Genomic DNA, 14,574 nt, shown 5'->3' on the forward strand with positions numbered 1-14,574 from the left:
TCTTCAAGGTCACTCCGCGGAAAAGGGAGGGCTACTTTTGAAGGGGGTCACTTTCGGTGTCCTGATTAGGGGATTTAGTGTTTCCCATTAACATTATCAAACAAATAGAAGAAATAAGAGAGAAGAAAGATCTTTGGAGACATGGGGTGCTCTAGAATCCTTGAGAACTAAGGATATTGGTCACTATAGCTTGGTTCCTTGGGGAAAGTCCCCGCTTCTAGTAGTCTAAGAAATACACCTATGTGTTGATTGTGTTTGGAAAATATTTGCCAACATAGGAATACGTTATTTTGAAGAGCTATACTTTAAAGTTTATCTACTTTAGACAGAAATCTTTCTAAAATATAACTTAAGGGTTAATTGCCTGTTCTCTATTGACTGTAGTGAGCTGCAGATTGGCCTCATCGGGTGTAGAGGCTGAGTAGGCGGTGGGCAACATGATGATATCAGACTCAAATGATCCTATTCAAATCTGGGCACCAACACACTACACTCCACTCTGACAAATCACCAAATGCCTCTGAGGTATATAGTCCTACTTGCCTCATTGTGCTGGTGTTGACATAAAATACATATGAAATCACTTTGCAGACCACCAAGAGCAGTGTGGGAATACATGCATGGTATTCTTATTACAAGGATACCTCCCACCCCCATTAAATGCTTCCATATGCTTTTTGAACTCTTGGGTCAATTTTTAAAATAGTTTTCCTGTGTCCTCCTTTGCTCTCAGCCTGTTGGCAGAAACCCTTGTTTTTCCTCAGTTTACTGCTTTGGCTTGGCTTAGAAACCAAATGATCAAGTTTGTTACAAACAGTAAGGTAAGTAATAATACTCAGTGCATGAGGTATTCTTAAAGTCCATGGGTCCGTGGCATCTCTTTAAGATAATTACTTAAAGACTTGTTTTCTTCGTGCTGTTTGTTCTCAGCTCTGCTCCTGATAGGTGAGATGAACTGCGTGTTTGGTCCATCTCTACCACCTCATTCCTGACTGCCCAGTGTAGGCCCTCACCTCAGAGAGAAAAGTCCTTCTTCCACATACTCTTTCATGATCCAAACTAAAACTCAAAGCCTCTGAAACTCCTTAGGGTAATATTTCAACATTTGGACTATGCATCAAGGTAAGAAGTCTTTTAAAATTTGAGCTAACTTCCACTTAAAATATATGCCTTGACTGTTTTTCCTTTTTTCCCATTATGAAATAGGAGAGCTTTGATGTATTATGGTAGTAGCAGCAATGAAAACAATCACCATGTATTGAGTGCTTACTATGAAGCAAGGTTGGTATTAAGTGCTGACTATGTAGCGGGGTTGGTATTAAGTGCTGTATGTTCATGATCCATTTTATTAAACTTTCTCTCATCAGGAATTTGTTGCTGTTGTGTTTTCAAACATAAACAGATATGTTTTGAAGCACACTGACCAGACAGTATGCTGCATAAGATCACATGGTTAGAAGATAATTTTACTTTTAGATTAAAACAGGAAAGGTTAGGGAAGCCTCATTGCTAATAATCTCAATTTGCTGAAGACTTCAGTCTATGCATAGTGTTTACATTGGTACCTTTTTTTTTGAAGTAAGAGATTCCCTAAGAGAGACAGCCATGCATGTTTTTAGCTGAAACATTTCTGTCAGCTGTAAACATGCCTGGAAGTCAGCTGGTCTTTGCTATCCTCATGCTTTCAGACGATTTATAGAGGCTATGATAGGCTGGCCAACTATCATTTAAAACGTGTCCACCTGTCACCTTTTATGGGAAGCGTGCCTTAAATTCCAGATGGTATTTTGGCTGCTAAGAAGTTGAAACTTCACCTATGTTAAAATGCTCTGCTGTTTGAAACTTTCACCTTCTGTGTGTTTTTCCTCAAGGCAAGGTCACTGATGAAGACTTTTTATTCTCACACTCTTCTAATCTGTCTATAAATTGATTCCTCACAGTTGTCATGTTTCTCTCCATAGCATATATAGGTATGTTGTTTGTGTGCATGTAGTATTGGTTCTACCATTAATTATCCATGTGACCCTGGGCTTTTTAAGTGTTTTCATTTCTCTGGGTTTATTTCATTTTCTGTATGTGAAGAGTTGGACCAGGCAGTTGCACATGGTCCTTTGTGGATTTAGTGGTCCTGAGTCCATGGTGGACTGCAACCCCTGAGGACTCTAGTCCTGGCCTTGTCAGTGAATGACCCAAGGGCAACCTACTTAGTCACTGAATGCATTAACAGTCTCACATTTGAAATAAGACAAAGTATCCTGTTCCCTTCCCGGCCACAGAACAATGGTATGTTACTTAATAAAGAGAAATGTTTGCAAAGCACTTGGGAGCTGCTTAAAGGAAGGTGCTCTCTATAATTATTAAGGTGCTGTGATGGTGGAGTGTAGGTATTTCAGAAACTGTCTTACTAAATGGGGTATATTTTCAGATTAGTGAGGTGCTCACAACTTTCACTTCTGTATGAATTTGAAACGCAGTCACTCAGCAGGAATGAATGATTGTGTTTTAAGAAAAAATTTTTTCCCACTATTTTCTTGCATATTACTTACAGCAATCCCAAAATGGTTTTAGACATTATACATAAAATGGATGAGGTCTGTCGATTGTTGCTCTCCAAGTAAAGAAACAAAAAGTGAAGATAAATGGTCAGAGATGGTTTTCCAGGTTTAAGCCTATGGTCAGGAATGGCAAGTCTGATTTGTCAGAAGGGGACACAAAGTAAAAAGTGGATAATTGAATTATAACATCAAGGGGAAGGTCATGTAAGTTCCTTCACTTTAAATGATCCATTTTGGGCCTATACAGATGTAGGAGTCAGATATGAATTCCATTTCCTTGGCTGAGTGACTTGGGCATGTCATTTAACCTCTATAAGCCTCAGTTTCCTTATCTATAACTTGAGAATAATATAGTAAGTACCTGTCTCGTGAAGGCATTTTGAAAACTGAAGAGATAAAGCACTTAGTACAGAGAATGTGGTCATTTTAAGAAAAATTAAGCTGTTCCATTCATCACAAAGGAACCAAGGATAAATGAAACCAACTGCGAAATGACTTGCATGGTATATGGAAGTCAATCCTGAATTTTTAAAAAATTATTTCAGATAATCAGTAAAACAAGTGATTATATTGCAGCTATGTAATTCAGAGTTAAAGGTATAGTCTACTCTCTCAATTACATATGCGAATGGCAAGAAGTGGTATATGGATAAAATGTCAGCACAGAGCACAGACAGAGGATTTCCTAGGAAACCCGTGACTGAGCACTGGAGGCACAGAAACCAAACAGCAAGGGAAGAAACTGAGGGGGAGGCAGTGCCCTTTACTGCCTTGCCAAGGGTGTTGGGCGTGGTAAAAGTATACGTTTTTCTAAATTTTTCAATGCCTGCTCATCACCTTCTTCTCATGGACCAGCTCTGACACTTAACTCTACCATGACTGAAAAGTGAAAAAAAAAAAAAAAAAAGGAAGAAGATCCTGCTTAGGTTAGAAGATGCAGAGGGTTCTGCCTGAAGCTCACAAAGTTCAAGTAAAAGCCATCCTAATGGGTAAAGACACCCCAATTTTGAATAGGAACCTCTTGCACTGGGGGCTCAGCAAGAACCCACTTATTCTACTGATTTTTTCCCCTCATTTTAACCAAGGCTTCTCCTGAGCTGTGAAAAGGACAATGAATGCTGTTATCAGGAGATTTTTCAGAAGCACTGTTCCTACCTGACTCTCCTGTTCTCTCTGCCTCCCCATCATCTGCCCTAGTACAATGCCCTCCTCTTTCGTGAGTACAGTGATGGGTCAAAAAACCAAGACAGGGTGCTTGATGAGACAGCAGGCAGCAAGGAAGGAGGAGAAAGAGGAGAAGGTGGGTAGCGCAAGGTGGCCACTGGTGAGGAAAGCAGAAGGAACACTTGAAAGTCCAGGTCCTCTGAATGGGGAACATCAAGACACGACCAGAAAATGGAGAAGTTTCCATATTAACAATGGAAGTACATTCAGATGGAATCATATGGAGCTTTTACTGGCTGCAGAGTCTAGTCTCTGTCAAGAGACATCTGTTTAAAAGGGGGCCCACACGGCCGGGCGCCGTGGCTCACGCCTGTAATCCCTGTACCTTGGGAGGCTGAGGCAGGTGGATCACCTGAGGTCAGGAGGCCGAGACCGGCCTGACCAACATGGTGAAACCACATCTCTACTCAAAATACAAAAAATTAGCTGGGCGTGGTGGTAGGCGCCCGTAATCCCAGCTACTCAGGAGGCTGAGGCAGGAGAATCACTTGAACCCGGGAGGCGGAGGTTGAAGTGAGCAGAGATGGCACCACTGCACTCCAGCCTGGGCAACAGAGTGAGACTCCATCTCGAAAAAAATGGGGGGCCCACACACCTGAGATATCAGCGGTGTGATTGCCTGCCAGCCTTTCTGTTCATTCCCTGGGATGTGATCCTGTTGCCAGCTTGGAGTGTGAGGCTAAGAGGGACTGCCTATGGGGAACATACTGCATTCACAAAATATCTGTGGCTTCAGTGACAACTAAGATATTTTAGTTTTAAGCAGAACTTTGGAGAGTTTCATCCATGCTACTTGACTTTTCTTAAAATTTTGTGAATAGAGTGGATATTAACATCCCCAGAAAATAGCATCTCCAAGTAGAGAGAGTTGTACTAACATCTTGAAGGTCATCTAAGAAGTCAGTAACACCTGAGAGTATAATACTAGCCCAACCAGATTATCTTCCTCTCCCTTGTTAACAATTCCTTGTTCTCTGGATTATGCTGCAAAATGTATGATGCTACTATAACACATATTAATGGCTTTGATAGTTTTACAGCATTCATAATTAAGTGTTTTCACATAAATTATGTTATTCAGTTCACAGAGCAATCATGTAAAGTAAGTACTACAGATCTGAAAAACTGAGGCTTAGGTCAGTTATAGAACTTAGCCAAAGTGACTCAGCCAGAAAGTGGTAATATCATGGCCTTCTCACTCCAAGCCTTATACTTGTTACTTTACACCCACTGGCTTGATATAATTAATAGTCCAAGCTCCATATGAGGATTAACACATTATCTTCATATGACTATTATGGCCCAATCACCAACATTGTTATGCTACTATTGTTACTATGTCTATTTACATTGAATTCATGGCTGAAATAGCTGAACTTCTCAAAGTAATAAGCAAAATTACTGTATGTGCAGAGGATACCAATGGGCTAAAAACAGTCACCAGTGAACGGGCTGTTGATAATATGATTCAGAAAACGCCAAAATATTTATCTCTTGTGTGTAAAAAAAAAACACAAAAGTGTGAACACAGATATGTGTACAATATATTCTCTAGCAAATAAAAAAAGAGAAAAAACAAAGAAATTTAAAACTCTTGCTGTGAAAAGAATGTATCTGTGTATAAGTCCCTTGAATTAAATTCTCCTGGAAAGCGTGTTCACATTTTAAAATTTTCTTTTATTTATTTTATTTCAATAGTTTTTGGAGATCAGCTGGTTTTCGGCGAATGTGCACACTGACCAAATGAATGGGCATATGAAAGTGTGATATACATGTATATATACGTGTGTGAAATGTATGTCTCTGTGTGTGTGTGTTTCCGCTCTCACAGAGTTTACATTCTAAAGGGAAGGTGTAAAGATAATACATGATGATATGAATAATACAAGTCAGTCCTGCTAAATACCAGAAGGGATACATTTGCCATGTGACCTATGTAATTTGGAAGACTCAACTTACCTCTTATATGTGAGTGATTAGTTTCTGTGATATAATTTATCCACTACAAAATCAAGCTTTGATCCATAATTTTGATTTACTTCTTCTAAACAGATTCTTATTAGTGGAATTTTAAAAAATGTTATGTAACAAAAGCAACCTGATGCCATTCTTCTAATTACCCAGGCTCACCTCTCTAGGGAATTGATTCTCAACTTCAGCATGAACCAGGGCTTGTTACACAGATTGCTAGGCTCCATTGCCTGAGTTTCTGATTTAGGATGTCTGGGGTGGGGGTGAAGGGTGGGGGAACATAATTTGCATGCTGCTAGTGTAGGGATCACACTGCTCCAGGGTTATCTTTGAATTTGCCCTATTGCTTGCCTTCCACATCCACGTTGACACCAAGGCTTATCCTTCTTGTATTCTCTGTCTTTCCCTTTCATTTCCATTCCTTTATTTGACTTCTGCTTTTTTCTCTTGATGAAGGGGGTAGAGGGGAGCACTGCTTTCTTCCCTGACAGGATGGTTTGTATTATCTTTGTTTTTTTCTCTCTAATTCTGTTGCTTTCAAACATGCCCTTAACTCTTAGTTTCCTTTCTCACAACTTTTATGAAGCTGCAGTAAGTGAATGAAAGAAACTCCTAGAGATAAGGAAGTCCTCCGTGGTTTGTTTAGCAGTGGATAAAGAGTGGTTAGGTGAGGAATTTTCTTTTACTGTTATAAAAATTGTTAAGAAATAAAAAAATTCTTGTTATGAAGAATATTCAAGAGCAATCTAAGGAGTATAAAGGAGTTTCAGCGTTTAAATTCCAAAGAGGAAGGACACATGTCAAGCGTGTATTATTCAGAGACAGGAAATAGAGCAAAGAAACTAAGTGTCTCCTGGGTAGTAGGGGCGAAAAGTAATAATGATGAGGATTTTTTATTTTTCTAATTAAGTAACACTTTGCCTCTTCTGAAAAGCTCTCACATGCATCATACGTTTACATCAAAAGGCAGAAAAAATCATTTTTATTTTAAACTCAAAGAAATAGAGGGTTGTGAAATTAACTGACTTGTTGAAGGATACACAGGCATTTAGAGGAAACAAAACTGGATCCAAATCATCTAATTACAGTACAATCGTCTTTCATTTATGCCTCTACTTTAAATTTTTGGGTTATAATCACTATGAAATATGCTTTACAACTAAAGCTTCCTTGATTCTTAAAGGTAGAGCTTAGCTCCAAAGCCAATATGATGGACTACTTCTTTGTCTCAAACAGATTTTTTTTTTTTTTTTTTTTTTTTTTTTTTGATACAGAGTCCTGCTATATTGCCCGGGGTGGAGTGCAGTGGTGTGATCTCCGCTCACTGTAACCTCTGCCTCCTGGGCTCAAGTGATCTTCCCACTTCAGCCTCCCAAGTAGCTGGAACTATAGGCATGCAGCACCATGTCTGGTTAATTTTTATAGTTTTTGTAGAGCTGGGGTCTTGCCAAGTTGTCCAGGCTGGTCTCAAACTCCTCGGCTCAAGTGATCCGCCCACCTTTACCTCCCAAAGTCCTGGGATTACAGGCGTGAGCCACCATGCCTGGCCCCAAACACTTTCTTTCATGAATGTGGATCATTAACATAGAGCAGTACAAGATTTTAATTGGAATCTGAATCTTAGAATTTATTCTCTTCAGGTTTTTTTTTTTTTTAAGAGATAGGTACCCAGGTTGGCCTCGAAACTCCTGGGCTCAAGTGATCTTCCCGCCTCAGCCTCCTGAGTATCTGGGACTATTGGTGTATACCATCACACACAATTTATCTCTGCAGTTGTTGAAAGCAACTACCATCTATATTAAACTTTGGAGTTACTGAATTGCTAAGACAGTTACTCTGCAGGTCTATTGGTTTGCATAGCAGCTGTAATGGAGAGAACTCAAATTTCTTTTTAACTTTGTCAAGCTATTCTTTTTTTTAGGACTCTTTTTGCTTAGAGTATGGGTGGGAACACAGAGTCCAGCTCTACTCTTACAAGTATCCCTGTGCTGTCTAGAATCTTTTTATACTAACATTTGGACTTTTTGCTTTGAATTTTTATCACTTCCATTGGGCTCTTGGAAAGTTTTGAGGCTCCATTTTTTTACGTTTTCCCTAGAAATTGAAAAGAACTTTGTTTGGAAATGCGAGCTACAATGAACCCAGGTCTTGAATTATTTCCACATGTTCTGGCTGTCTTGCTTTTTGAAATCTAGACCAATTGTTCTAAAACTTTGTTAGGTTAGGGGATCCTTTAGTTAGACAATAGTCTTGAAAGACTGATAGGATTTCCAAACTGCCACTGCCAAATAATTCTGGAATGAAAGGGAAGAGCATTACTTCTTTTAAATTAGGTGCCTGATTGATATATGCACATTATTATTTTCAGATGGGGCTATATTATACACACCATTACAATAACATTCATAATTTACTGACGATGTTCATAATTTACTAGAAAACTGAAGTCCACATTTTAAGCATAACTCAGATTTATAAAATGACTCTACCTACAGCTTTTGCATCTGTGTCTGAGTGCACAAATCCTTTGCTGGTTTTCTTATGTCCAAATCTAGTTATCTCGGTTAACCACAGAATCCTTCAGTGAATCCATTGGAGAAATGTATTTATACATCACGAAGATACTTTTTGGTAGTACACTGAAAATTTTATGTTGCAAATTTAAAGACTTATTTTATTATGTGATCTAACAGAATGTGTGAATTTTACATCTGATAGGTCTACTTGAAGAGATGTACAGAGGGGAGAGCAGATATGTTTATGGATCCAAGACCAGCAAAGTCAACTTTGGTTAAGGAGATACTTTCACAGATGGTCCTTCCTGCACCCCTCCCCCATGTTCCTTAATTTAATGGCTTATAAATCAGCTATACAGGGGAGGAAAGGATATAAACTATGTGACAGCACTCTATAAATCATAAGATGCTACAAAATAAATACATTACTATTTGATTAATTCACCTAATAATGGTGATATCTATACCATATGGAAAATTTCTTGTGATTTACCTCTGGTTATTAGTACATTCACATTTATCCCAAGTAAACAAAGCAACTCACCACTACCCAAGTTTCTTCATAAATTCAGTAGTGAGTCACTCTGTTTATTTGGAAGTGTGAATACTGTGATCTTTAAAAACTGATTCTCATAAAAGTACATACATTAATTTACATAATGTTCTGACTTACATTACCCTGCAAAGAAGGCAAAGTTTATCTTAAGCAACGTTCTATTTCAGTTGTACAATTCCATGTTTGATACCTTGCCTCTATCTCTGTTGCTTTCCTTCCCTTCAGTCCCCAATCTAAACTTTGCTGTTTTATGTCTTCTCTCTTGGATTCCTACTAGCTGATCTGAGAAACAAGGTTGTTTTGAGAAACTAATTTGTTTTCATGTATCAGAATTTGAGTATGTAACTTTTCCCTGGTAAATTATTTGCCATTTAATAAGGGTATTCTGAGGCCAGGCACAGTGGCTTATGCCTGTAATCTCATAACTTTGGGAGGCTGAGGCAGGCAGATGGCTTGAGCTCAGGAGTTTGAGACCAGCTTAGGCAACATGGTAAGACCCTGTCTCTACAAAAAATAAAAAAGTTAAATGAGCGTGGTGGCATGTGCCTGTAGACCCAGCTACTTGGGAGGCTGAAGTGGGAGGATTGCTTCAGTCCGGGAGGTTGAGGCTGCAGTGAGCCGAGATCATGCTACTGCACTCCAGCCTGGGCGACAGAGTGAGACCCTGTCTCAAAAAAAAAAAAAAAAAAAAAAAAAGAATTTCAAATACAATGATCATCACTGTTGTAGGTATTCTTAGGTCCAAGAGAATCTAAGTGAAATCACAATCGCTTACGTGCTCACTTATATGGAGGCACATCCATGGAATGCCCAATTCTATGGGAATTCCATATCTCTGTCCCACTATGGAGCTATGAAAAAGGACTGGCTGAGAGATCAGAAGATCTTAGCTCTGGAATCATAGAATCCAGGGATGAAACATGATCTTGCCCATCTTGATGACTGAATCCTGTGTACAAAATCCCTAAAAATGTTCATCCATTCTCTCCTTGAATGTGTCTAATTACAGAAACTCACTCCATTTAAAGGCAGTCTATCTGATATTAGAGCAGATCTAATTGTTAACAAAATTTTTCTTTTATTTTGTGGAAAGGATCTCCTGATAGCATCTAATCATTGGTCTAGTTCTACCTTTTGGAGCCAAACTATACAAACTGAATGTCTCCCCCTCTTAACCATCTTAATAATAGCTGCCACTTATAGAGCACTTATTATGTGCTTGGAAGTACTCTAAAGACTTCATATGTATTAATTTATTCTCAAAACAGCACTATAAGGAAGGCGTATCACGATTATTCTCATTTTATACACAAGGAAACTGAAGTATAGACAAGTTAAGTAATTTTTCCAAGGCGACAAGGTTTAGTAGTGGCTAAGCTTGAATTTACACCCAGGCCATCTGGCTCTAGAGCTCAAGCTCTTCCTGACTACAATATGCTGCCTCTGAAACACAAACACTTGAATATGGCTTATATAATGACCTGAGTCTTCTATTCTGCAGTCTGGACATCCCTAGGACATCCCTTCTCCATAAAGGGTTCCTGTGACGGTGTCTCTTGGTGACAGGGTGCTTTGTTCTTATGATGGGAGGAACACAGTTGGGGTTTCTAGAAGAGGCTTGTGGTGGGGTCTGTTTAAAATCTGAAAGATGATCCCAAACCTTCCCTTCTACCTGCTCTCTTACCTTGCCTTCCCACAGCCCCCTCAGCCCCTGCTGCCAGGCCTCCAGGTGGGGCGACACTCACCTGTGTGTACGAACATGTGCTTGACGTAGTTCTGTTTGGCGGTGAAAGTCTTGTTGCAGAGAGTGCACTCATAAGGCTTTTTTTCGCCTTGCCCACTGGCTGTGCTGTGGCCTGCGGATGAGGCCAGGGGCTGTGGCGCTGGCAGCTGTGCAGTAAAGGTCGACAGACCAGGCTGGGACACTGTCACAAACTGGGTCTGCTGGCCTGCCAGGGGCTGTGGCAGGCTGAAGAGGAAAGGCTTGGGGCCACTGCCCGCGGGCTGGGTAGTGAAGAGGGCTGGCAGGTAGGTGTTGCCAGCTGTGCCAATGACCTGCGTGTTGCTGGTCAAGGTCAGAGGCATCCTCAGGTTGCTGGTGAGGGTTTCTGTCTGGCGTAAGTAGAGCTGGGTACTTGGCAATGGCTGCCCCATGGACGTGTTGACCGAAGGCTGTTGTAGGACGCTCTTGTCGGAGCTGTTGCTGACAGTGATAACAGTGCTGTCCATCTCCACTTCATTGCTTCTCTCCGGAGAGGAAGCACCTGTTTCTAGCTGGTTTGTCTGCGGACCACCCTCAGCGGGGGCTTCTGCAGCCTGCTCGGGTTGGGTGGGTTCAGCCTGGCTGTCCCGCGCCGCCCCAGGCCCAAACTGCTGCTCCACCGAGTCAGGCTCGGTGCCTATGGAGGAGCTGACGCCCGAGTCGAAGCTTTCACCTTTGGGCTCACTCTCGGTGCCCTCGGCCTGGTCTGTGTCTTCCGTGCACTCCTCGGATTCGTTGCGTTCTAGGATCTGCACCCTTTGCTGCCCGTAGTAGTCGTAATCGTCCTCCATCTCCTGCTTGATGTGGATGTTGCCCACTAGGGTCTGGATGCGCACAGGCCGGGGCTGCTTGCGGCAGTGCGTGGTCTCGGGGGTGGTGGACAGGTAGCGCTCCATCTGCTGCGAGCGCTCATGGATGCGTGTGATCCAGCTGGGGTCTTCCATGTGGTGGTCGCGGGACAGGCCGAGCGCAGTCTCGTGGTGGCTGACCACTGCGCCGCTGTAAAAAGAGCGCTCGCCGCTGCCATTCTGCATGGAGCACGCGTAGAGTGCCGAGTAGATCCTGTCCACGCTGTGCTGTGGGTGGCTCTGCAGGTAGCCCGACTCCGTGTCGCTGCTCTGGCCTGACGTGCCTGACTCGGGAGTGCCCCGCGGCGTGTCCTGGCCCGAGTCCTGGATCCCCGGGAACACATCGCCCACGTTCTGGGACACGATGCGCGTGCACTCGTCGATGACTGTTTTGATCTGCAGGATGCTGGCGGCCGTGAGGATCTGCAGAGCTTCCGACTGCGAGACCCGTAGCACGCCGCTGTACATGAAGTCAATGAGCTTTTGCACTGACTGCACTGACACCACCGACGGGATCTCGATGTCGCTGTAGCCAAGCAGCAGTTTGTCCTGGAAGAAGGGGCTGCCGGCTGCCAGCACGCAGCGGTGTGCGCGCAGCATGCTCCCGTGGATGCGCACCGTTACGTCACAGAAGTGGCCACGGTTGCGCTGCTCGTTGAGGGTCTCGAGCACGGAATTGCTGAAGTTGTGAAGGTTGATGCTGTGAATGCGCTCGGTCATCCCCTTGCAACTGATGTCACCTGCAGCATGTCAACGCAGACACAAAACAGGGCATGGGTCAGATCTAGCTGGTTGCATTCCTAACACCTAGGTTTCAGGTGAGTAATGCTCATGGCTCCTAGAAGCACTGCCCTTACATATGCAAGTGGGGAGATGGACAGGCTGCGGCATACAAGCTGTAGGTACGATGACCTGAGGGAAAAGGACCTTGAATTTTGCTCCAATTCCGGCCTTAGTGCCGCAGCCATTTTGGGTATCCATATTAACTCCCCAGAGCTTCGGCTGAGGTAGAGTGGCCTAATAACCAGATGGTTTGTTTGCCTGCTATTCCTACAGCTTCAGCAAAGAACTGAAAGGCAAATGGAAGACTTGTTCTTATGGAACACTAAACCTCCACTTTATTTTTATTTATGTATTTATTTACTTTGCCTTCACTTTAGACAGGCCTAAGCCCAGATTCTTTGGGAAAGTTTACATTTCCCCCAACTTAACAAAGTCTCTTATTTTATTCATACACAGTGACCATATTCATAGTTAACTAACCCCCTTCCTATTAAGTCATATGGCGTATTATCAAAACCCACACCAGGTATGCAAAAATTCTTGGAAAATTCAACCCAGACTAAGATATCTACCAAACAGTCATGATCATGCTTTCCTGATGATGGATGGGCTACAGAAAGCAATCTGCTAGCTAAACGGGCACTCCATGGCTGCTTTCTGTATCTACTCATTCTTCTTGTCATCTCTGACAACCTGTTTGAGCACTTTCTAGGGTGGTTACATGTGATATGGAAGGTTTTCTGAATTTTCTGAGGCTTAATGAAGGAGGAATGTTAAAAAGGTCAGAGATGGCAGTTCTGACCCAGGAGACTACAGTACATTGGTGATCATATTTATTATGCAAACAGGGCACTTTCAAGAGTGAAAGAGAGCATTGTTAATAATTAGGCCCGGATAGCAGGAGTAAACCAGAAGTGGGATATATGATCTCCTTGGGTAATAGGGTGCTTTATGTACTTGCCACAGGGAAGTATTAAACAGCTCCCAGGAGGAAGGCAACAGCTATGTGGAGGCTGCGGATAGCCTGACCCAGCGCCACCCTATAACGTAGGCTGTTATGGCAAGGGATACTATTGATAAGATTTGGATTCAGAATGAGAAAGAAAACAGGTGGCTACAGCAGTAGATCTTAGGGCTTTTCTATTTTTCTAACTCACCTCTGAGATGGCTCTAGAGAATCCCCCTCCAAATAATTCTTCAATCAGATTCCCCATTCTTGCCTTTACAACTGAACAATCAGCTTGGGAAAGTGAAATAAGTGGGCTTTCAAAACCAAATGGCCCAAGCACTGATTGTTGGCCTGGACCCAAATCTCTCCGTCTTGTGAGAAGCCATCTGAGAGGTAACAGCCTGCAGATACGAAGAAGGCCTACCTCCTCAAACTCTTTCTGCTCTACCTTGCGATAGAAGACTTGTTCAGGAAACTCTGAGCTCAATGAGCGTTTCTGCCTTGCTTCACTCAATCACCCTCACATGGTATGAGCTTAACTTAATAAATGTTCAATAATACAATTTGCACTAATTTGTATAAGAGCATTCTTTCTTGTTCTGACTCTATCAGGTCTGTTATGTGCCTAAAATACTGTATTAGGCTACAGATTCCATCGTTTTTACTTATATAAGACAAGTTCTCTTTGCCAGATTAAAGAATTAAGGTAAATCCCCTATAACCATGTTAACACAAAATATGGCCCCAAAGGAAGGCACAAATAACCCAGGAAGGGCTGTTCAGGAGCTCAATCAGCAGCAGACCAAATTTCAAGTCCTTGCTGAGTTCACCATACATACATACCATGATAGTAATCACAAGATAACATTTTTTAGGGGTTACTGTTCTAACTGCTTTCTGTATATGATTTCATTTAATCTTACAGCAACCATGGGGAGTAGATGATATTATTCCCATTTTACAGATGAGGAAACTGAGGCCAGAGAAACTAAGAAACTTGCTCAAGTACACACAGGCAATTGCTGGTAGACTGGCATTTAAACCCAGGCAGTCTGGCTCTAGAGTTCACCCTCTTAACTGCTTCATTATATTGCATAGTTTGCCCCTTACTGAGGTCTGGCCCTTAGGGATCCACGGCTCTGTTGTGAAGCTGTGTGAAAGGCTTTGTCTACTACTACCTCCAGCTACTTCTATACCTATCCGTGATTTAGCATGGCTTTCATGTTTTTAGGCTGTGATGCTTTGACATAGCCTCAGTTGTCTAACTTAAAAAACTTATTTTTTTAGATGTCACAGTGCAAGAAGTAAGACAACTAACTAACTGGCACTATGGTTTAGGATTTTTTATATACAATTTTACTATAACCAAGGTCTCTTTCATTTAAGTAAAACAATAAGCAGTAAAACTGG

At 41.9% G+C, this 14,574-nt stretch overlaps 1 protein-coding gene across 50 annotated transcripts in view; it reads right to left on the reverse strand.

Moving 5' to 3' along the window:
- The window catches only part of ZBTB20 (zinc finger and BTB domain containing 20), an 838,196-nt gene that overhangs the window by 25,280 nt on the left and 798,342 nt on the right, over positions 1–14,574 (reverse strand). For all 50 annotated transcript variants that reach the window (XM_055381701.2, XM_063704061.1, XM_055381680.2 and 47 more), the window contains one exon: positions 10,568–12,172. In XM_055381701.2, the coding sequence (XP_055237676.2) occupies positions 10,568–12,172 (1,605 nt within the window). The remainder of the gene's footprint in view (positions 1–10,567; positions 12,173–14,574) is intronic.

This window comes from Gorilla gorilla, chromosome 2 (genome assembly GCF_029281585.2).
Source record: "Gorilla gorilla gorilla isolate KB3781 chromosome 2, NHGRI_mGorGor1-v2.1_pri, whole genome shotgun sequence".
NCBI lineage: Eukaryota > Metazoa > Chordata > Mammalia > Primates > Hominidae > Gorilla > Gorilla gorilla.